This window comes from Natator depressus, chromosome 26, assembly GCF_965152275.1.
Source record: "Natator depressus isolate rNatDep1 chromosome 26, rNatDep2.hap1, whole genome shotgun sequence".
NCBI lineage: Eukaryota > Metazoa > Chordata > Testudines > Cheloniidae > Natator > Natator depressus.
The window spans coordinates 1,377,954-1,401,993 of record NC_134259.1 but is presented as its reverse complement, the minus strand read 5'-3'; the positions used below and the strand labels follow the sequence as shown (position 1 = coordinate 1,401,993).

Sequence of the window (24,040 nt, the reverse complement as noted above, 5' to 3'; positions counted from 1 at the left end):
GGTTAAACACCATACATGTTGTAATATTACACTCAGACTTTCTATAAGAACATTGGAGAAACAAAATTTAAAGACTCAGAGGGGAAGCTGAGGAAAGGGAAGTTAATGGAGAATAACAAAGAAACCACTACAATAGAAACTTAAAGAAAAAAATAGGATTGGTATATTACTTACATTTATATTTTGGGGTGGAGTGGGCATTGACTCTCTCTAAATTATATGGTCCCAGTTTTAAAAAACAAACCACCGTCTAAATAAAAGCATGGTGTTAATATCCGCCCTGCTTTCGTGGCACTGTACTTCCTGTCAGATAATTGAAAAGCAGAAGCAGTATCACGACTGCTTTTATGTGGCACAGAAAGATGCACTGAGCAGCGGCACAGCTGGTCATTGTATTATAGGCTGTCATGCCTCCAGCACAGTTATCTTGACTCTTTTTTAATTTTTTTCTTTCTAATGTGCTCTAGGAAGAAGGGGTTTGGCGGAACTGCAGGAATGGCCTATGTTGGAACAGTATGCTCCAAAAGCCATGCAGGAGGGATTAATGTGGTAGGATATCTTTAATACCGCTTTAAATAAAACTTTAATGTGAACTCTGTATCTTTAATATCAAAGGAGACAATATTAAGGATCTGAATTAACCTCTAGAAGCAACAGAATTCTTACTAGCTGCTGCTTTCTGCCTCCTTTAACTCTCCCCTTTGTATACATATTGCAACTCAGAGTCCCAGATTAGGTCATGTTCTAAGACCTTAGGAGCTGTCAATGCCCTTCCTCTGCAGGCAGCATTGAGTATCAAAGGCCTTGCTCCTTTCTGAGAGGCGCTGAACACCCATATCTCTGGTTGAAGTCAGTGGGAGCTATGGGTTGTTGTGATAATTGGATCTACACATTTACCCTACTTGTGAGCTCAACTGTAAAAAGTGAAAGTTCAGAAAATGTCACAATAACTTGTACTAACATACTGATGGGGAAAAGGTGCAAAAAAGGGACAGACTGAATCAGTCCAAAAAAAAAAATGGTATTTCGGTATAATTCAAGGACATTGTTAGATCATGTCTGGTAAACAAGAACAGTATGAGACCGGAAATCAATTCACCAAAATTGGTGTGTCGGAAACTAGACCTAATTGGTGGGGGCCTTAAAAAAAAAAAAAAAAAGAGAGAGAGAGAGTGAGAGGCTGCTAGGGAAAGCTGGCTAGCACTGGGCTGGCTGACTGAAAGAGAAGAGGAAGGAGCGAGCTTCGCCATCATGGCTGCCAACTCAACTGTATCCTAGGGCCCCAGACCTTCTTTTTCCCAATCCTGAAAGATGTCCTGACCAGCCTGGGCCAGAAAGAAGTAGCCAGATGACTTGGCCACCTCCATCAGCTCTGGCTGAATCCCCAACACCACCTGGGATGTGAAAGTTTGTCATTGACCCCTCCCCGTGTGTGTTCTTTTCCTTCCCCACCTTCTGCCTTCTCTTTTCTGTCTCTTTCCTCTTTTGTTTAATAAGTCTGGCTTAGGTTGCCAAAACTATATTTTGCAATACTGCTGTAAGCCAGTAACCAGAAAGAAGCAGCTAAAAGCAGTGCTGTAAACAACCCAGTGCTGGTACAAAATTGCCAGGTCTCAAGAGTGGCTAATAAAATTGTGCGCTGGACCTGTGTTTTTCCAGCTGTGAAGTTGCAAGTGAAAGACGACACCAAAGACAGAAACTGCATTTTCTATCTTTGCTGTTCTTTTCTCTCCCTTTGTTATGTATTGTTTTTCCTTCTAGGAAATGGGACTGGACTTTAACAACAGCAGCAGCAATGACCGCTCCAGCCCATCTAAATTAATTTCTTTTTTCCCCCCAAAACGACAGTTACTTATTACCATTTTTCATACTATCTGAAAGACTGTCACACAAGGGTTTTTTTCTCTTTCTAAAAACTTTACCCAGCTTAAAGGAAGAAGAAAAAGGAATGATGTTAAAATGAATGTCTTATTTAATACTTCACATTTCAAGTGCTTTAACTGTTTTTCCTTCCTTTCTGAATCTTTAATAAAAAATTAAAAGGACTTCTGCCATGGTACTAAGCAGGCTTAAGTCTCTGTGTACCACACTCTGAACCTTGTTTAATACTGTTTTCATGTTGGACAGTGCCTGGTTTGTGTTAACACCTTTCACTCTTTGGACCCATATATCCCATCTAAATTAATACAGCAGAGTGCTCCTGTAGAAATCTATCCCCATGTCTGTGCATGACCTTTGGATTCACAAAGAGCACTCCCAAATTAGAGGGCAAGGATTTAGCTAGGCAACTACCCTGTTGCATGAAACTGCAATGTAACTATCAGTATCACTTCAGTAATTGTGAAAATTAGAGATTCACAGCACTGTGACTGTGAGAAACTAAAGCGATATGCAGATGGGGCTTTTCAGCCACTCCACAAGCAGCAGCAGGAGCAGATTTCAATAAGGAGTCAATTAACAGAACTCCTCATTTAGACCGTTTGCCAGCACCAAAATCATCACTGTGCAATCTCACTTCCTTGGAATAGTTACAGAAAACTTGCACCAGAGATACTCAAATTGCTGCTTGCATGGTTATGAAAGGAGGTGTGCATTGGTCTGGGGGTGAAGAAAAGGCAGTGGTTTAGTTCCGGGACTAGTTGTGCAGTGGCTGATGATCTGTCTAATTCTGCATGGGCAGGTGTGATGCCACTGGTGTAAACAGCAATGCCCGGTGTTCTGGAACTTTAGCTGTGCCATAGTGCAGACGTGGTGGCAGATGGATACCACATGTGTTTTTAGTCTAACTGATGTCACTCCTGGATTTATAGAACAGCCTTGTAGCTGCAGTAGTGTTCAGTTCCTCTGTTGTTGCTCATGCACTTAGTCTCTGTGAGCTCTACATTCAGGTAGCTTCTCTACTAACAATCACAATTGACACTAAGTGACACCCTTGAGGTTTTTGTAATGTGGATAGCTGCCCAGTGGAAATTGAACTGGGATCTCCCAATTTTTTTCAGTAGGCAACTAAATTAGCCAGAGTTGCCTTTCAAACTGTTGACTTGGAGCAGAGATTCTCAAACGTTCCCATAATATGCATCAGATCTAATAGAGTGAAGATGACTCTGCCCATCCATGATCACATGACATCTCTGGGACTGGTGTATATGGAAAAGTAATAGTAAGTTATTCGACATAGTTTAGCTTCTGTAATGCTGTGTAGCAGCTAGAAACAGAGAAGAGAGAACACCGCATGACAGACAAGTAGGTGCTCCACAGGCCACCAGGGATCCTGGACCAGAGCTGGAGAACCATTAAGCTAGAGACACAAGGCTCTATATTCTGTTACCAATTTACGGTCAGCTATGTACTTGTACAAGTTAGAAAGCATAAACCGTCTAGGTACCCGACTCTGAAGATCACGTTAATGCAGTGACTAAGCCTGGTACTAAGTTTCTGAAGGAGCTGGGGGAAAATGGGCTTCATCCTAGTACAGACACGACGGTAATTCACTCTTTTTGTTTTGGTCTTGTGTAGTTTGGGCAAATCAGTGTGCAGATGTTTGCATCAATTGTTGCTCACGAGCTGGGTCATAACCTGGGAATGAACCATGATGATGAAAGAGTTTGTCAATGTGGAGCAGAAAACTGTATTATGAACTCTGGAGCATCGTAAGTAACTTTCCTTTATGCCAGGTTGGAGGATATGTTCATAGATGATGAACAAAGATTTATAGGACACCGTTACTATTGAAAACATTCTGATAAACAGCTAATTAATTTTCACAACATGCTTAGGAGGAAGGCAAATATTAGGGGTTATCTACACATGAAGTTAATGCAGAATAAACTAAGATGTCCACTTAAAGTGGACTAAGCTCAACTGCTACTCCTGATGGCATTCTGCATCAAAAAATTAATAATTCTGCACACAGTATTTTAAAATTCTGCAAATTGTATTTGTCAAATAAATGTGGAGGCTCCAGCATGGCATTGGGGAGCACAGGCCACTTGTGCTGGTGGGAGATCAGTGTGCAGCTCCCCTCCTCAGGACATGGACTTAACGGTGAGGCTGCACCCAACCCTGACACAGCGCAAAGACCGGGCCTGCCCCAGAAACACCCAAGGCCCTGCCCTTCTGTGCCAGGTGCACCAGGAGTGGGCAGGCAGAATCAGCAAGGCAGGATCCAAGTGTGGAGGGGCTTAGTGTGGGGGGATCCAGGTGTGGGTTGAGAGGGTTCTGTGTGGGGCAATCTGGGTGTGGGTGGCTCAGTGGGGGATGCAGGTGTTGGGGGGATCTGGATTCTCAGGGGCTTGTGGAGGGGTTCTGGGTGCAACAGTAATGGGACTCTGCAGGGTGGTCCAGGTGAAGGTGGTTGGGGCTCAATGGGTAGGTCTGTTGGGGGGGGGGGGGACAGAGCTCGGCAGGGGGGTCAGGGTGTGGGGAGCTCAGTGGGGGAGGTCCAGATGCTGGGGGAGTAGGGCTCAATGGGGTGAGGATCCAGGTGCAGCTGGTTGGGACTTGGTAGGGTGGGGATCTGGGTGCGAGTGGCTCTTTGGGATGGTCCAGGTGCAGGGGGAGTGGGGCTTGTCGTGGGGGTTCTGGGTGTGTGTGTTTGAGGCTCAGCAGGAGGGTCTGAGTATGAGGTGGGGGCAGATGTGGGAGCAGCTCCCTGTACAATGATCCCTCCCGCTGCAGCTTAGGAGCAGTGGGTGCAGGAAGCTCCTGCAGTGGGGGAGAAATCTGGGGGTGGGTCTGACACAGCCCCAGATGCCGTATAGGGGAAGAGGAAGTCCAGTCCTCCCCAGCCCAGCTGGGACAAGCAGCTGAGCCCAGTGCAGGGTAGGAGGCACCAGCTGGGTCTTTACTAGTCCCGTTCCCAGCCCCACAGCGATCTATCTCTCTGCCGGCTGCCCTGGGTACCCGAAGCATACTGCTGGAAAGGGTCATATGACTGCTCTTGTGGCTTCCCTTTGCCTCCCTGTCAGAAAGTAATTTTTCTGTGGGGAAACAAAGAAATCTGTACGGGACATAAATTCTGCGCATGTGCAGTGGCGCAGAATTCCACCAAGAGTAAAACTGCACAAAGGCACTTTTAGTGCAGAATAAGAAATGTCCACAGGGGGAGCTAGTGTGGAATAGCTATTACACTTTAAATTCACACCCTAGCTTATTTTCATTAGCTTGCTATGTGCACAACCCTATATTATCCTTGTGTTTGGGAACTGAAAGGTTACATGACTTAACTCAGGAGTTCATGGATCCCAGACCTTTGTTTAGATGACACCTATTCCCTTGTATTATTTTTCTGATTTTGACTCTGTTCCTTATTTTGTCATCAGGCGGTTATATATATAATTGAACTCATGGTACTATTTAAATATTTTATTAAGGGGTGGTCAATTTTCCTTTAAGTAAAGATTTTTGCTTTATGAATGTAGCAGAAAGATTTATGTCTCATTCCACATTTAGAGGTATCTTACTATATTGTCCTCATCTGTCTCTAGCTGTTGGCTCTAATTTTTGCTAGACTGACTCTTTATAGCACAAGAATGCTGGTCAAGAATAACCCCTAAGTAGACATAGTGTAAAGAATTGCTAATATGTTCTGTTGCAGAGGGTCCAGAAATTTCAGCAGCTGCAGTGCAGACGACTTTGAGAAGTTAACTCTAAACAAAGGTGGAAGCTGCCTGCTTAATGTTCCTAACCCTGATGAAACCTATAGCATCCCATTTTGTGGCAACAAGTTGGTGGATGCTGGGGAGGAGTGTGACTGCGGTTCACCAAAGGTTAGTAACTGGGACAGTTCACCAATGTTGCTCACGTGACTCTATGTTAAATGCAGTCTGTCTGCATTTCTGCAGGGGTGCAGATATGATTTGTTTATCATTCACTAAATTACTCTTACTTCTTTAATTTACAGGAATGTGAAAGTGATCCTTGCTGTGAATCAGATACTTGCAAACTCCGAGCAGGGGCTGAATGTGCGTATGGCGACTGCTGTAAAAAATGTCGGGTAAGAGATCCCAGGATGGTGTTGGAAGAATCTCATGGCTTAAAGCATTCTCCACTGACTCTGAGGAAAAAGGAGTGCCACGCTTGATTAGTGGGTCCAGGAGGGAAGTAGTCTCTGTTGAGCTGGGAAGACTTTTGCATGTGTCCAGCACAAAAGTGTGACTTCAGCAAAGTGCATGTTCAGTCTGTTAGGCTTTTTTTGGATTTATTTTCAGAATGTATATTGATGTATGGCTTTTTACATCTTCACTTGGGATTTTATTTTTCCTTTTTCCTCCCCTTCCAGTTTCTTCCAGGAGGCACTGTGTGCCGGGCGAGTACCAATGAATGTGATCTCCCAGAGTACTGCAATGGGACCTCCCAGTTCTGTCAGCAAGACATCACTGTTCAGAATGGGTACCCATGCCAGAATGATGAAGCCTATTGTTACAATGGAGTTTGCCAGTACTACGAAGCGCAGTGTCAGGCTATCTTCGGCTCAAGTAAGGATGATGATTGTAACGTTTCGGAGGGCCATGGCTAAAAGAGAGAACACACCCAATTTGTTTAACGAATATGGATTTTAGGTTTTTTTAGTCTATAAGAAAAGACCAGCTGGAATTGGCAAAGGATTTTAAACTGTTTCTGGCATTTATGACAAATTAACTTCTGTTGTCCCATAAAATTCAATGCTGTGCTGTGGATTCAAGTACTACTAATTTCCTTGCTATGATATACTCACGTTGTCAGATTCTATTTATAAGGCTAAATCTATTCATCAAGACTTAATGTCCAGCTAATAATATTTCTTTCTAAGTGACTGTATTTTCTCTCAGTACTGTTAGCTTGGAACCTGTCCGGACCAACAGTTTTACCCCATTTGTGTATTTTGGTCAAGCTTTCCGATTATTCATGCTGCAGATGCGACATGGGTTTTGGGGCTAGAGAGAAGTATGTGCACAGTGTGAGATGCTTCTCTGACTCTCTGTTAGGTGACCTAGTTCCCCCTCTGTCTTTGCAGGAGCAAAGGCTGCCCCTAACATTTGTTTTGCTGAAGTGAATTCCAAAGGTGACAGGTTTGGCAACTGTGGTTACCATGGCCATGACTACAAAAAGTGTTCCAGCTGGTGAGTTGGGTTTAATGAGGGAGGGAATGTATAACAGGTATCATTCAGAAAGTCTCCAAAAGTCCACGTTCAGAGGCCTTAGAATTATCCAGCGGTCAAATCTTTATACATAGCACAGCTTGATAATAGAGATTTGTCATGGACACACACTGCCCCATAATCTGCCTTCACTAATGCTGTGTGTGTCTTTCAAAAACCAAAATAGAGTAGCTTAGAAAAGTTCTTTTAAAGCCTTAAATTTTGAATCTGGGTTATTGGAGCTTAGGTTACAAATACATAAATGTACAAAAATTTCAAATTACTTTATAACTCTATTATAATATTAGTCTTTATCTAAATGGGCATGAATTTTCAAACAATTCTTGCTGTAAAGTTTAATAAATTAATGTATAAAAAGAGGCATCTTGGAAATAACGAACCTGCACTTTGAATAATGGTGTCATGTACACATGCTCTTTCGCTGACTTTTTTTTTTTCCATTAGCTACGTAATGGTGGTGCAGGGGTGTATTTGCTTTTGTTGGAGGATCACAAACTTTTGCCAAGAGCAGGGGTAAATCCATATCCTCATTGTGGTTTTAGACTGATGCACAGCTCGCTTTTGTTCTGCTCTTCACTTCAGTGTGATGTTAGTATTTGGGAGTGTATCTCATCTGATCTTTAATAATTGTCCATTAGGAAAGGAAGGCAGAAAGAATTAAACACCAGAATCATAACAGTCCTTAAATTATACTGTTGTTGTAGGAATGCCATGTGTGGGAAGCTGCAGTGTGAGAATGTGAAAACCATGCCTGTTTTTGGAATTGAACCTGCAATTATTCAAACCCCCATCAGAGGCACTACATGTTGGGGTGTGGATTTCCAGCTAGGATCAGATGTTCCAGATCCTGGAATGGTGAATGAAGGCACAAAATGTGATACTGGAAAAGTAAGCAATAACAAATTAATAACTTTAAAATATTCCTAGGAAGAACCTAAATGAGTTGTTAGATGTGTGTATATCATTTGCAGCTCCTTGTTTACATGCATACACATACATATTAATTCACTTTCATGTTGGTGCATGCAACTAATGCCAAACTTAACAATTCATTACTTCCCCATCTCCTCCTTCCCCAACACTAAATGAGTAACACTCTCCCTGGAAATGGACTCTGTGAATAAATTTCTTTTAAGGGAAGTTCTTTTTAGAAGAAACAAAAGCAAGTGTTAAGTTTGGATCAGACCCAGGATCTCTGGAAATCGGTGATCAAGAAGAACTAGCTATACAAAAACTGCTTTTCAGGCAACAGGTGGAAATTCAGGTCTGCGTCCATACATTGTAATTATCAAGCTGGCTGAAAAGGAGAGAGAACTATTTCCTTCCTATAGTTCAGCATAGGGGCTGCACCTAACTCTTCCCCGGCAGTGGTATGGTACCTTGCTATCTGTACATTTGTACCATGGATGATTCTGATACTACTGCTCAATTTTAAGACCTTGTGGGAAGGATTTTAGATGAAAATGCAGCTCATTTGCAACAAACCTTATAAATTCCTTATTATAGCAGACAAGTTTATATCAGTCTTAAAGCTTCCAGGGTGAGAGAAGAGTGTGCATTCTTCAAGTGGTGTGAGCTTGCCGTGGAGCACTAATTGAAGGTAGCGTGGAAGTAGTACAGGCAGTGAACTCATAAACTGAGCAAGAGTCCAGGGTAAAACAGGTGTTGGAGAACGGGAGGGGAGGAAGTGTGGGAGGTGATAATATTAGATCGTCCAAAACCATCTTATTTGGATTGGGGGTACTCTTGTGTCTTCTTACTTCCCTAGATCTGTCAGCACTTCCAGTGTGTAAGTGTCTCTGTTCTGAACTATGACTGCGATGTGGACAAAAAATGCCACGGACATGGGGTAAGTCAGGCATAAAGGTCCCTTTCTATTCTGATCCAGCCTGGTCTGAATGTTCCTCCCTGAAAGTCCTGCAGTATTTCTTGGGTATTTCTCATATTGGGCAATATCGTTTTCTCTGGGTGCTCTTCAATAAGAAAGCTCAGATTCATAGATCTTTAAGGTGTGAACAGACCACTATATCATCGAGTCTGACTTCGTTTTATGGAATTTCACTCACCTCTGTATTCAGCCCAGTAACTTGTGTTTAATAATTAGCTGTTTTAGTGCTACAAACCTTTCATTGCTTTCTACCTAAAGAATGTAACTAACACAGGGGTGGGCAAACTATGGCCCGGGGGCTGCATCCGGCCCTCCAGATGTTTTAATCCGGCCCTCAAGCTTCCGCCGGGGAGCAGGGTCTGGGGCTTGCCCTGCTCTGGTGCTTCAGCTGGGGAGCGGGGTAGGGGACTTAATCATAGAATATCAGGGTTGGAAGGAACCTCAGGAGGTCATCTAGTCCAACCCCCTGTTCAAAGCAGGGCCCATCCCCAACTAAATCATCCCAGCCAGGGCTTTGTCAAGCCTGACCTTAAAAATAAATAACTTGCCCCACTCTGCGTGGCTCCCAGAAGCAGTGGCATGTCTCCCCCTCTGGGTCCTGTGTGTAGGGGCAGCCAGGGGGCTCCGCATGCTGCCCCCGCCCCAAACACCACCCCTGCAGCTTTCGTTGGCCGGGAACTATGGCCAATGGGAGCTGCAGGGGTAGTGCCTGAGGACAGGGCAGTGTGCAGAGCCGCCTAGCCGTGCCTCTGCATAGGAGCCAGAGGGGGACATGCCACTGCTTCTGGGAGCTGCTTGAGATAAGCACCGCCCAGAGCCGGCACCCCTGACCCCCTCCTGGGCCCCAGACACCTGTCCCAGCCCTGATCCCCCTCCTGCCCTCCAAACCCATCGGTCCCAGCCTGGAGCACCCTCTTGCACCCCAAACCCCTCATGCCCAGCCCCATCCCAGAGCCTGCACCCCCAGCCAGAGCCCTCACCCCCTCCTGCACCCCAACCCACAATTTTGTGAGCATTCATGGCCCGCCATACAATTTCCATACCCAGATGTGGCCCTCGGACCAAAAATTTTGCCCACCCCTGAACTAACAGAAAGCTGTTTAAAGTAGAAACACTGCTTTTTGTTTGAAAGCCCTAGAGGGCGGGCTTTATTATGTGAAGTTGCTTTTCTGTGCAGTTAACATGAAAGTCACCTTGATGTTCCATCTTCGCTAGCTATTAAATAATGTGAGCTGAACAGGTTTTAAAACCTGTTTTAATACAATGTTTTTTCTGGCTAGTATAACCCAAGCATTACTGTTTACAAAACTGTTTTTTTTAATACAACTGTTTATAGGCTGCCTAGTCCAGAAATGATTTTGTTTAAACAGAGTTTATAAAACAGAGTTTTAAGATTATTTATACTTGGCAGGCAAAACAGTGTTTAAACAGGCTTCAAACCCAGTCTGGCCAGCATAGTTTGATTACTATTGCGGATGGCCACTGAAGGAAAATAAGAGGCAAAATTTTAACAGTGAGGGTAATTAACCATTGGAACAACTACCTAAGGGATGTGGTGGATTTTCCAGCACATGAAATCTTTTAGAAGAATGCTCAATCTTGATTTTAAAAAATGCTGTAGCTCACCCACAAGTTATTGGGCTGGATGCAGGAATTACTGGGTGACATTCTCTGGCATGGGTTATGTACAGGGTCAGACTAGATGATCACAGCGATGCCATTTGGCCTTAAAATCTATGAAAACCTCAGAGACTAATTGGTACAACTTAGATACACACTTACTGAACAAAAATAAATGTGTGTATAAAAATGAACATTATAACGAATTTTTTAAACAGTTTTGAGAAATGTCTGCCACTATCTCACGAGCTACATAACTATAACCCTCGTCGTCGAAGTGGAAGCTGCCTTTGTATTGATGAAGCATAGCACTTGCTGCTGAAAGTGCAGTTGTCTGGTTCAGAGTAGGCATAAGCATGCAGAACTGATTGGAAAGCAGGGACTTCCACATTGTTGGAAGAGAAGTTCTAGTACTCTGGGTTACTGTAACAGTGGCTAAAGCTTCTGAAGGGCATGGGTTTGGGGATTTTTAGTTCTTTTTAAATTAAACTCCTCTTCTTTTTCATACATTGCAACTGTTTTTGCCTTCTCAGTCCTTCTCTATTTAATCAGAAACGTTGGCTTATCAGCAAATTATGTCCCCGTGCTTCACAAATGTATAGTAAACCGATAACATGTTATAACTTATTTCACAACCTTCCTTTGCTACAGTGTCATTTGCTGCTGGAATGACAGTCTTGGAGGGGGTGACTTAAAGGCTGTGGGAGCATTTCACAACCTACTGCTGCACCAAGGACAGCTTTCAGTCCAGTACAACTGGTTTTAAGATCACATTGAGCAGGTTGTGGGGAACGATTCTGTGTATAGAAACGAAGTACTAGTTCTTCAAGTGATGGCCCCTGTGTGTGTATTCCACTGTAGGGCACACATGCACTTTGAGACCAGACACTTTATGCTAGTAGTGTGCATTGGTCCGCGCCTCTGCCTCCTTGTGCTCTGAACCAAGGGCATTAGGGGATGCCCTCCAGTTCCTCTCTACCTGCCCTCCTTCCTCTCTGCTTCATATCCTTTCCTAGAGTGATTTGCATTAGAGAAGGAACTGGAGAGGTAGTTGGTCCATGCCTCCTCTTATACCCTCTGTTTGGAGCACAAAGCTGCAGAGGGTGTAGGTGCAGACCAATGAACTGCTACCAAGAATTTTTCCAGTCCCCGACCCATGAAACCCATGTGGATCCCACCGTGCAATACACATAGGGACCACGCATCTCAAAAAACTCTAGTAACGGCGAGCTAAGTATCCTTTCTTTTTGATGCAGTAGCTGTTTTTCAGTCAATCATTTCCCTTTCTTTTGGAACCTTCTGTTTCAGAAGTTGGGCTGTAACCTTTGAAGACACCTTGCAACATTTCCTCTGCCAGTTGCTGGATCAGTCTTATGTGGAGTTACAGTCACAATGGCAGTAATATGTGGGTGTTTTTGTTTTTTTAATTTAAAGGTGTGCAATAGCAACAAGAACTGTCACTGTGACTCAGGTTGGGCCCCTCCCTACTGTGACACGAAAGGATATGGAGGAAGCATAGACAGTGGACCTCCTTATAATGGCAAGTAGTGACGAGGTGACTTCAGGGCAGCATGCCCTTCTTGCTGTTGGTGCTATTTGGACAGAGTGTGCAAATACAGTGCCTAGTTGTCTGGCTGTCCTGGGAAATGAGACTGGCTGAAGTGCTGGTGGTTGAAACTGCAGTGAGTTTTCTTTCGAGCACAAGAGCTTAGGCTTTGGATCTTGTAGTGCTGGAGACTTCTGTCCTCTAGAATGTTGGAAATCTTGCAGTCCCAGCTGTTTTTAGATGACTTCTGTCATCCTGGGCCAAAATCTTTCAAGAGTAGTTGTGTCCAAACTGGAAGTGGGGACCCATTCCAGTTCTGAATCCAACCTAGAACTAAAATTTGTAAGGCGGGGCCAATTTGAATCTGTCGATTCCAATCTATGCATTCAAAATGTGAAGGCCTGTTTCTAGAAATAACGGCAGATGGAAACAGCTGTTTTATGTACAATTGCATGCATAGTCTGAGTAAACACCCATAATACTTTGGGGGGGGGGGTCTCTTTCCTGCAGGCATATACACCTGCAGTGTAAATGTGTGACTTATGCATCGTGAAGGGGGGTTGGGGTACTGTGCACACCATACTACTACGTTACCATTTAATTAGCATTTATTATCTGTGTGCAGATTGTGCTTCGTGTTGCACTAAACACAAATATGGCGCAGTCCCTGCCTCAAAGATCTTATGGTCAGTTTAGTATGTTTTTTGGTTATTGTTTTGTGAAATCTCACTCCTGGAGGCTTTAGACAGACATGGGTTAGTGTCTGGAGCCTAGCAGAAAAAGTATGTCTTTAGGAGGGACATGGATGATGAGAGAGTGATAGTCTGGTGCACTGGGGTTGGGAGGGCATTTCATGTGTAAAAGAGACTATTGGAAAAGGAACTGAAGAGAGTTGTGAAGCTTGCTTGCTTGCATGGCTGGGCAAGGGGGATGTGGTAGGAAACAGGATCCAAGTTGTAGCCTGGGGCAGACTGGTGCAATACCTTCAAGGCAAGGAGCGACCTGATATGGTAAGCAATGGGGAGCCAGCAGAGATAGAGATGAGGACAGGAGTGACATGGTTTGCAATAGGTCAGGAGGATAACATTGACAGCTCTTTTGGATGGAGTAATAGGGGTCTAGGGGGAAGTCAGTTGTAATTACTGAGCTGAAAAATCACTCTCTAGAATATAGAAAAGTGTCTGAACTATCAGGAGAGAAAGGAAGGGGCATAAAAGTTCCGTGTGGAGGGATGGACTAGTGACCTCCTTGAGATCCCTTTGAGTCCCACATTTGTATGATTCTATGACTTTTCATACACTATGTTGTGGAGAAAGATGCCACAAGCCTTGGGGACAGCCTGGATGAATGGAGAAGGGGAGGATGACTCTAAGGTTGTGAACCTGAGCTAAGGGAGGATAGTGGTCTTTCCCACAGCAATATGTGAAGAGGATTTGAGGGGAGTGGGGGAAGAGGGGAGCTCTGTATCAGCCCCATTTAACTTGAGCTGGTGACGGGCCCTTCAGGATGATACATCGAAGAGAGTCTGTTACTACTATATTACTGTGCTACACTATTATAGCACAGGGATATTGGAGAACATACGCTTTACTCTTCTTTGACATGTTGTCCCTTTTGAAATGACCACCAAAAAGTAACACATTGGGCATGCACCTGGCAATTATACTCAACTTTAGCTTTTCTTTTCTACAGAATGGTGGAAAATTGTAGAATCAGTCCTTTCAAAACCCAGCACTATTGCAGTGCTTAGTAGTGATAGTACTATGAAAATGAATTCTGTCGGATTTTCTTTCTCACCCTCTCCCTACCAGACAAAGACACCTCCTTGAGAGATGGGTTGCTGGTATTCTTTTTCCTGGTTCTTCCACTCCTTTTAGCTGCTGCTGTGGCACTTGCAAAGAGAAAGGCGCTGAAGCAGTGGTTCAGGAGAACGATATCACATTGTCATCGGTAAGTAGATTTCCCACCCCTACCCCTGGTACTTCATAAACTGACCACAGAGTCCTCTACAGAAGATGATTCCAAAGACTTGAGTGTCAGTAGTCCTAAGATGTAAACCTGAGATCCCCAAGAGTGGAGATCAGGCAGGTTTATTTCATGCAGTTGCAGTACAGGAGGCAAGTGACCTGATATCAATGGACCTCAGGCCATTTCTTTAAGTGTCATTTGATGTTGTCTGTTTCTGTTTTCTGGGCACATTCTTTGGGACAAAGGAACATTATTTATCTATTCCTTGAAAGAGAGAGGCTCACAATATGTCTGGACATATGCACCTGTAAAGAGTGACATACATTTTACTGACGAATTTAGGGATAAAATAATAGTTTTTAAACACACACTTAAATCCAGCCAGTATGTATCTGTAAGAAGTGTCATAACATGTTGATGATGATCGTATTGAATTCTAGTAAGATGCTTGACCAGTCCATGTGGTCAATACAAATCTAATTCCAGATCACATACAAGCATGCCAACTCCTCCTCCTCGCACAGAGACGGAACCAGGAAACTTCAAGCAGAACATGCCTTATACTTCGAGGAGTGTACCCATGGTAGGTGAGACTTGTTTTTTCTCACTTCAGTCTTGGAGTGCAATTATTGTCTGTTTTGAAAGTAACAGAGTGGATAGAAGGTTGAATTGGTAAATGGATAATAAAAGCAAGAATTACTCCAAAACTATTACTACCTGTTTTTGGTTGGTGGGTTCTTTGTTTTGTTTTTTGTTTTGATTTTTAAAGCAATATAATCTCGTTTCTCAGCTCTTCCCCCTGCCCCCACGTGTAATGTATACATTGTAAGAAATACTAATGACTACACTTGCTATAGGACCTAAAATTTTACAGTAATAGCCTATAAATTATATATAGGCTATGCATGATGAATCCCTTTCTTATTTGTCTGTACACCTTATGGTGCTGTTGAACCAACCAATAATATTAATGAGGAAGATATCCTCTGAAGCCCAAAAGTTTTCAAAGAAGAAAATATATAAGTAATTCCAAGTATAGTGCATTATTGATATTGCAAAGCTACAGTAAAAATACCATCTTGGAAGCACAACTGAGAGATTGCAGTCTCATTAAATGTTTAAGATCTATATATAAAATGTGCTTTAAAATAGAGATGGTACATACTAACATCTTGTCTAGATTTTTCTACTGACCTATAATGCACTGCTACACCTAATTGTGCCAAACTATTAAAGGTGACTGCAAAGTCTTCAATCAAAATATAGTAATGTTGTTCCCTTTTTGTTACATACCACATCAGACTATTGCTAGGAAATGAGATTATTTTAATCAGGAGGCTTTTATTTTAAACAAAGTAAAAGTTTTTTTGGGTGGTGGAAAGGACTAGGATTAGATGATTTAGTTTTATCCATTAAACATTTCTCAAGCAGCAACCTTCTAAAGCACATCAGGATTTGCCATTTTGTAACATCAATAGATAGGCCAACTACATATTGAATGTAGTACCTTACTATCTGTAGTAGAAAGGGGTGTTGCCAGTGAGGAAATGGATTATTTTCTTAACTTCTTAGTAGTTAAATTTAAGGGAGGGGGAATGGGACTCTTATGGTTTATGTTGCTTAAACTGTCTTTGAGAGCCAACTGGAAGTGCATTCTCTGAAACCACAAGCAGTCTAGAAAGTATTGTAGTTTGAAAATGAAAGAGTGCTGATCAGGGACACTGTGGCTCACCATATCCAGAGCAGACTCTTCTGCACCTCAGGTTTCCCCTTCTGCATTATCTCCATTTCAGAGAGGGGTAAATCAAAGCACTGTTAAATGACATAGGGTCATCAGAGTGTCTTTTAGATAGAGAGCCACATGTTCTTGGTCAGCATTTCTCTATTTTCAAACTACAGTACTCTAAACTTCTGTCACTTTTAAGCTGTCTGGAACTGACGTAATGCCATTTAGCTGATGAGCATGAAATAGCATTTCTGTATTTCCCCATTACATCTCCAAATCTGCTAGTGAGTGGCCCGACATTCCAGTGAAATTACTAAAGAAGCAAATCTTCCTACAGTTCCTGTTTGTGTGATTTTTTTTTTTTTTTTTTTTTTTAATATCTGATGATGATCTTTATTTCCTCATAGGACACGCCAACAAACAGATTCACTGTGTCATCTTATGCAGTTAATCATCATCAACCAGCTTATCACCAGCCTTACAATCATCCTGAGCCACACCAGGAGCAGCAGCAGTATAAGATACCTGCAAGGTCTGTAATGACAATTTTGCTACTGGGGAAAATCCTTTATAATACATATCAGTGCAAATGTAAAGTTGAGAACTTGAGCACACAATTTGGGGAAACTCATAGCTTGTCATTCTGACTCTAACCCTGTCTTTGGGTTCATGTGTGTAAGGGCTTTTCTCATATCATGTATACACCAAATAATAAAGCTACACATGTGAATGAAAGGGCCATAATAAAAAAGGGGTGCAATGAAATTTATAAAACATGTATGTTCTCTGATGACACCTCTTACACTCTTGATGGTAGGTACATTATTACAAAAAGTGTGGGTGCTTTCGATCAGCTTTGAGCACCAGTTGTATCTTTCTGTTTAGTTTCACTCTAAAAATATATAAAATATATATACAACTTTTTTGGTTTAACCATTTATTTAAATGTATAAAATGTTGTATTGATGCCTGTGTCCTTAAGGTGCTAATTAATAAAGCACAAACAGACACTTATATAAAATAGTTTGTACTGTGTAGTAATTTTGTGTTTTAAATTGGTTTTGGTAGAGGAAAAATTCACTCCAAAATGCTTAATTAGGGAAAACAGTGTGACTTGGGAAATGTTAGAGGCTTCATATAGTATAGAAGAAAAAACCCTGTGCAGAAAGAGAGCGTTAGATGGGAGTCATTAGTGCAGAGGTGGCAGCTGAAATTATGGGAAGGAGGCACAGGGAGAGACCATCAAAGACATGACGCTAACACAGAGCAGGAGGAAGAGGGATCATTCTCTATCTGCATATAATGGATGTAATAATCTAAACTGACATCTTTGTCCCCCATACAGGCCGCCTCCACCACAACAGAAAAACGTACCTCAGGGACACTATTTTCCTTCTCGACCTGCACCTTTACCTCCCATATAGTTTTTAGTTTCGCTTTTACCCTCTCACAAGATGACCTGTTCACTAAAACCAAGCTGAAATTCTTTATCCTTCTTGCATCAAATGGCCCATGCTATCCCAAAGAGCCGTCATTCTGCAGTACTGGATATGGAAAATGAGATGGAAACACAAGGAATGTAAGATATTAAACAAAGATACCTATACCAAAGCTACAGGAACGGAATACATCAAGTCTGTTCTTAGCTCCGTGTGTGAGTATTGTGGCTTTGCAAAATGAAGTTGGACTATCCAGTTGGAAGTGGATCAGTCTGCAGTAAAATAATGTTTAAATACAGCACTTGGGAGTTACTTTTTGTTTCCCCCATCTTATGATGAGACACAATCATTAAATATTCCATGTGGCTTATTGTCTTTCTATATGCATAATGAAGAGTAAAAAACCTATTACCCGGGCAGGTGTCAAAAAATGGAACCGTGAAAATCAGGCCACTTGATTTAACAAAATATTGTTTACATGTTCTTGTTTTGCCTGGACTAGAAACCATTATTCCTGTATATGCAACTAAGGGCACAAGTGAAATAAGATGTCAGTATATTTTGAAAGGAAGATGAACTACCCTATAAACATGTTTGTGTATATGTTTTTACTGGTGTGTTTAATATAAACACACTTTTTAAACAACAAAGAAAATTTTAACTTCATGCTGACTGACACTAGGCTATAGACAATAAAGGATACTAGGGCAGTTAATTTAAATGTTTTTTAAATACACAGTTTTAAGTAGCTAGACCGGAAACCTCTACTAATTTACCACTAATACTTTAAATGGGATATTAAAATAAAGGTACGAAAAATGGTAGCCTTTTCTTGTTTTAGGAAGGGAGTGCTCTTGAGTTTTGATTACGTTATAGACAGTCTGACAGCAAGAGCCATTGCAAAATATTAAGAGGAATGATGCGTATTGTTTATGTAGGCCCTTTGAGAATTGTTTGAGCACTTTATACCGTAGCACCCCACTGACCCCAATGTACATAATTTTAACCTACTTTTCAAACTTTGATTTTAGTGTCAGTCAGGATGTTGACACTGGCTAAAGCATATTATTTTTAAAATCCGATTTAAATCTGTATCTGAAAAAAGATGCTCTTGGATGTCAGTTGAGGTATGTTAACCCAGGTGAAGTTGGATTATGTTCCACTAGATTATGTTGACACAGTGTTGTAGATGCAGGACTGCCAAGATGATGTGTTACGCAAATTACAGGAGGTAAAAAACAATTACTGTTAAAAATAATCTTTCTTGTTTTGTCTTAGCCACTTAGCACAAACTCGTTTTGTAAATTTCCCCATATTTGCCAAAAAATCTGTCTGTATATATACTTATATAAATATATATAAAGTTTGTATTTCTAATAATAAAATACTTGAACTACTGTGGTTCCCCATAAACGTAAAGAATAAGATTTAAACGCTATTAAAATATGTACAAGTTCATCAAAAATATATCGCAAGGTGGGTTGTTTGTTTTTAGGATTATCATTGGCTTGTTTCTCTTCTCTCTTATTGGGGGTTGCCTATCTAAAGTTATCCAGGCTTTCTGTCTGCCTAAGGTACACTTCTTCCCAGGTCTTTTGTAGATAGTTCATGACATGAATGACTCAATGTACAGGGTGGGAGGGGAATCTAAGTTATGAAAATATCCCCAGAGAAAGGCCTGGTTAATTGTATTTAAACTTGTGAATGCCTGTGCTATAACTGTGTTAAATTGTGTGCCTTTAATATTAATAGAGTTTTCACACTTCTAGCATACCATTAGCAATATTATGTGCAGAATAGGGCAGTAATGCAATAAGCCTCATTCTGAGATCCCCATTTCTATGGAAATAAAGTAGCTCCTCAGATTTTAAACACATGGTGACTATTGAAGATGACTACTGATTTCATGTGTAAGTTTAACAGCCCTAATGTCTGAATATTATTGGAACAATCAGAACTTCTGCCTTAGTCCGGTTTGTAAATTGTACTTGTCTAACCCTTTGCACTCCCAGTGGCGCGGCCGGAGCTTGGACCTCGTGCTGTCTAGGCGGAGTGACAGAAAACCCACACGCCGCTTTCCTGAGGGCTGAGCTACACGGAAGCGGCTTCTCTTGCCTGTGGGTTTTGTTTGTTTTTTAATAGTAATAATTAAAGATGCCAGTTTTGTAAAACCGCTGCCTCGCGTTGTCATGCCTCTCTCGGGCTCCCCGCTCCCGCCCGGCTGCCCCGCAGCGCCCCAGGGCGCCACGTCCCCTCCCGGCCCGCGCCCCCCGCAGCCGCCCCGGAGCCCTGCAGCCGGCGGGTCCCGCCCGGGAGTCCGGCCCGGCCCGGCCCGCCGCCGCCGCCCAGGAGCCCCGGGGCGAGTCCGCCTCGCGCTCGGGACCCGCTTCCCCCCAGACGTGGCCGTTACCCGCCGGCCGCGCGCAGCATGGGGCGGGGGCTGCGCCTGGCGCTGCTGGAGGCCCTGCTCGCCGGGCTCGGTGAGGGGGGGGGACCCGCGCTGCCCCCCAGCTACCCCCCCGCGCTGCCCCACGCCCCGTGACCCGCCCCGCGCTGCCCCCTGTCAGCGCCCCGCCCTGCCCCCCGTCACCCCCCCGTCGCGCCCCGCCCCGTCACCCCTCGCCCCCCGCGCTGCCCCCCGCCGCGCCCCGCCCTGCCCCCCCGCCCCGTCACCCCCCGCCCTGCCCCCTGTCGCCCCCCCGCTGCCCTGCCCCCTGTTACTCCCCCGCTGCCCCCCGCCCCGTCACCCCCCGCGTTGCCCCCTGTCACCCCCATGCCCTGCCCCTGCCCTGTCACCACCCCACTGCCTCCCGCCCTGCCCCATGTCACCCCCCCGCTGCACCCCGCCCCATCACCCACCCTGCCCTGCCCCCCGTCACCCACCCCACTGCCCCCACCCTGCCCCCTATCACCCCCCGCTGCCTCCCACCCCATCACCCCCCCGCCCTGCCCACTGTCACCCCCCCCGTGCTGGCCCCCCGTCACGTCACCCCTGCACTGCCCCACAGTCCCCTAACCCCCCACAGCCTCATCATCCCCTTCACTGACACCCCATCACCTCCTTAGGGAGAGACTGCTCCCTGACCCCCTTCAGCCCCTTGTTACCCGCTCTGTTGACCCCCACAACATCATGACACCCCCTATGCTGATCCCCCACAGCCCCGTCGCACCCTGTGCTGACCTGCATCACCTCCCCAAGGGAGAGACCCCCCCCAGCCAGCCCTGCACTACCCCCCACAGCCCTGCACTCCACAGTCCCCTACACTGATCCCCCATCCCCCCCAACGGAGAGACCCCCCTGCGCTGACCCCCACAACTCCTGATCAACTCCTGCATTGCCCCACATCATCCGTTAAGGAACAGACCCTTCACAGACACACACCACCCCCCAGCCACCCCAAGAGGAAAGACCCCCTCCAAAGTGACTGACCCCTGACGTATCGTCACCTGCTTCACTGCCCCTTCTCACAATCACTCCAAACTGGGAGAGATGCTCCCTAGTTACCTCCAACAGGAGAGAACCCCCGCCTCCCCTAATGTGAGACTACCCCACAGTCGCCCCGTCAGGGTTCCCTCCCCACTCTGAACTCTAGGGTACAGATGTGGGGACCCGCATGAAAGACCCCCTAAGCTTATTTCTACCAGCTTAGGGTAAAACTTCCCCAAGGCGCAAACTCTTTTTCCCTTGGAGGGTAAGCTGCCACCACCAAGTGATTTAACAAAGAATCAGGGAAAGGACCACTTGGAGTTCTTATTCCCCCAAAATATCCCCCCAAGCCCTTACACCCCCTTTCCTGGGGGAGGCTTGAGAATAATATCCTAACCAATTGGTTACAAAGTGATCACAGACCCAAACCCCTGGGTCTTAGGACAATAGACAAATCGTTCAGGCTCTTAAAAGGAACAGAACTTTATTAGAAAGGAAAAAGGTAAAAGAAGCACCTCTGTAAAATTAAAAGGGAAGCTAATGTCACAGGGCAATCAGATTTAAAACACAGAGGATTTCCCTCTGGACAAAAACTTTAAAGTTACAAAAAGAAAACCAGGAATACACCTTCTTCTCAGCACAGAGAAAATCACAAGCCAAAACAAAAGTAAACTAATGCATTTCCTTGCTAGTACTTACTAATTCTAATGGAGTTGGATTGCTTGCTTTCTTGATCTCTCTCCGGCAAGCACACAGAACAGACAGCCAAAAGCCGCCCCCCTTCCCCTGCCCCCTGAGATTTGAAAGTATCTTGTCCCCTTATTGGTCCTTTTGGTCAGGTGCCAGCCAGGTTACCTGAGCTTCTTAACTCTTTACAGGTAAAAGGATATTGTGCATCTGGCCAGGAGGGATTTTATAGTACTGTATTCAGGAAAGTCGTTACCCTTCCCTTTATATTTATGACAGCCCCCAAGAGAAGAGACCTCCCCAGAGTCACCCCCCAGCTGGCAGACATCTACCACTTAGTCTCCCCACAGCTACTTGCTTCACCAACCCCCCGCCCCCCTGGATACTCTGAATCCAGGCAAGATCCCGACCCCCCAGCCATCCCCACACACTGATACTGCTAATAAGGAGAGATTCCCTCTCCAAAGTCACCTGCTTCACGGAGCCCCCTTTCCCAAAAAGCCCCCCCAAATCCTACACCTCCTGGGGAGGGAAGGTGAGTTGAGTGTGGAGCTAGAGCAGAGTGGGAGGGAGGACTGGAGTTAGTGGAGACTCTTTAACGCAGGCTGGGAGTTATTTATTGCAGTGCCAGTGAAAGAGAAGGAAGGATGTGGGAGGATTCTGATGGTATAAATAGTGTCGCACCCTGCATGTTCCTCTCTGACCACCTGTGTGTCTGCTTCTCCGACAATTCTCTCTCACTGTATTCCCTGCCATGCTGGATGACAGCTGATCTGTCTGTAAAAGGGCTCTCTTTAAGATTGCTTCTGATGCAGCATTTATATGAAAACGAATGATAACTAAGGCTACATGTGTACATGATGCGCTGCTGCAGCACATCTGGCGAAGACACTCTATTCTGATGGGAGAGAGCTCTTCCGTCGGCAGAAAAAAACCACCCCTGCAAGTGGCGGAAGCTGTGTGGACAGGAGAGGAGCTCTCCTGCCACATTAGTGCTGTGCACACTAGTGCTTAGGTCAGTGTAGCTTGTGTCGCTCAGGGGGTGAAATATTCACACCTCTGAGTGACAAATTTTGCCAACATAGGCAGTAGTGTAGACATAGCCTAAAGTGAGGGGCAGTGGAGGATAGATAGCTGTTTACTGATTTATAGATATACTTTTTCAAAGCAAATATATTTACAAAGTGGATGTATTTGAATGTATCTCTCCCACACCCATCATTTATCTTTTTAGGCCCTGATCCTACCAAAACTTACACGTGCTTAATTTTTGTTAAAGTTAAGCATGCATGTAAATCTTTGCAGGCTGATAAATTCCTTGGGGGCAGGAACCTATTTATGTCTGTGCTTGTACAGCCCTTAGCACAGTGGAGCTTTGAGTCTGATTCAAATATTTAGGTATGTTTGTAATGGTATTATTACATAAAAATAATAACTAACATATTTCCCTCCTTTAGGTTCTCAAATATTTTTGCACATCACAGATCCACAGAGAATATCCTCAAATATAACTGGAGATCTGGTACTTGTAGTTAAGGAATACAGTTGTTCCTATATATATAATTAGATATTAAATTATGTAACCTAAATATGTGCAGATGGAGGTACAGTGAGAATCTGTTAAAATCCTTTAAATGCTACAAGCCTTGTAGCACATTTGTGGCTATAGTGTGTAAGGTGTTTCCAATGTTGCAGTGAAACATCTTACAGTCCCTTGTGGGGCCAATGAGTCTTTGAGAAGGGCTGTATATTTGGCAAAGTGCTTTGGCACTCAGAGCAGTAACCTTAAAGTGGAACTACAAATGTTTTATAAAATAATTTGGTTGCTAAATCAATAATAATACATGTGGACTCAAAACTACAAATAAAAGGGCAAGTTATTATAATCTATTGATAAATAAATGTACAATTTAAGGCACCACTCTTGCAAAGACTTAAATGTGTATAACTTTTTGCACATTCTAAAACCCATTGAAGTCAATGGGAGTCTCTTCACTGACTTGCTTTAGCTCAGGCTTCAGATATGTAACTTGGCAGCATGGGCTACGTAAGGTTTGAAAATAGTTTTTTCTTCAAGTTTGTTAAATCTTAAATTTGGGTTTCTGTGTCTTTCCTGTAATGAGTCACAATACCATAAACGTTATAGGTGGTGATACCTGCAGGCAGGGTGGATTTGATTTCTTAGAATCATAGAATATCAGGGTTGGAAGGGACCTCAGGAGGTCATCTAGTCCAACCCCTTGCTCAAAGCAGGACCGATCCCCAACTAAATCATCCCAGCTAGGGCTTTGTCAAGCCTGATCTTAAAAACCTCAAAGGAAGGAGATTCCGCCACCTCCCTAGGTAATGCATTCCAGTGCTTCACAGATCTTGGGAGACAGACCAGTCCTTGCTTACAGACAGCCCCCCAACCTGAAGCAAATACTCACCAGCAACCACACACCACACAACAAAACCACTAACCCAGGAACCTATCCTTGCAACAAAGCCCGTTGCCAACTGTGTCCACATATCTATTCAGGGGACACCATCATAGGGCCTAATCACATCAGCCACACTATCAGAGGCTCGTTCACCTGCACATCTACCAGTTTGATATA

At 44.0% G+C, this 24,040-nt stretch overlaps 2 protein-coding genes across 3 annotated transcripts in view; both read left to right on the top strand.

Annotated features, from left to right (window-relative positions):
• Positions 1–19,482, top strand: part of ADAM9 (ADAM metallopeptidase domain 9) — a 53,796-nt gene extending 34,314 nt beyond the window's left edge. For both annotated transcript variants that reach the window (XM_074940264.1, XM_074940265.1), the window contains exons 10-22: positions 468–549; positions 3,517–3,650; positions 5,597–5,768; positions 5,903–5,995; positions 6,281–6,476; positions 6,995–7,100; positions 7,844–8,027; positions 8,908–8,988; positions 12,082–12,187; positions 14,005–14,143; positions 14,648–14,744; positions 16,295–16,419; positions 17,233–19,482. In XM_074940264.1, the coding sequence (XP_074796365.1) occupies positions 468–549; positions 3,517–3,650; positions 5,597–5,768; positions 5,903–5,995; positions 6,281–6,476; positions 6,995–7,100; positions 7,844–8,027; positions 8,908–8,988; positions 12,082–12,187; positions 14,005–14,143; positions 14,648–14,744; positions 16,295–16,419; positions 17,233–17,311 (1,594 nt within the window). In that variant the 3' untranslated portion in view covers positions 17,312–19,482. The remainder of the gene's footprint in view (positions 1–467; positions 550–3,516; positions 3,651–5,596; positions 5,769–5,902; positions 5,996–6,280; positions 6,477–6,994; positions 7,101–7,843; positions 8,028–8,907; positions 8,989–12,081; positions 12,188–14,004; positions 14,144–14,647; positions 14,745–16,294; positions 16,420–17,232) is intronic.
• A 272-nt stretch (positions 19,483–19,754) lies between these two features.
• LOC141978051 (disintegrin and metalloproteinase domain-containing protein 18-like) overlaps positions 19,755–24,040 on the top strand; it is a 44,033-nt gene continuing 39,747 nt past the window's right edge. Inside the window, exons 1-2 of the mRNA XM_074939896.1 lie at positions 19,755–19,806; positions 22,898–22,962. Of these exons, the coding sequence (XP_074795997.1) occupies positions 19,755–19,806; positions 22,898–22,962 (117 nt within the window). The remainder of the gene's footprint in view (positions 19,807–22,897; positions 22,963–24,040) is intronic.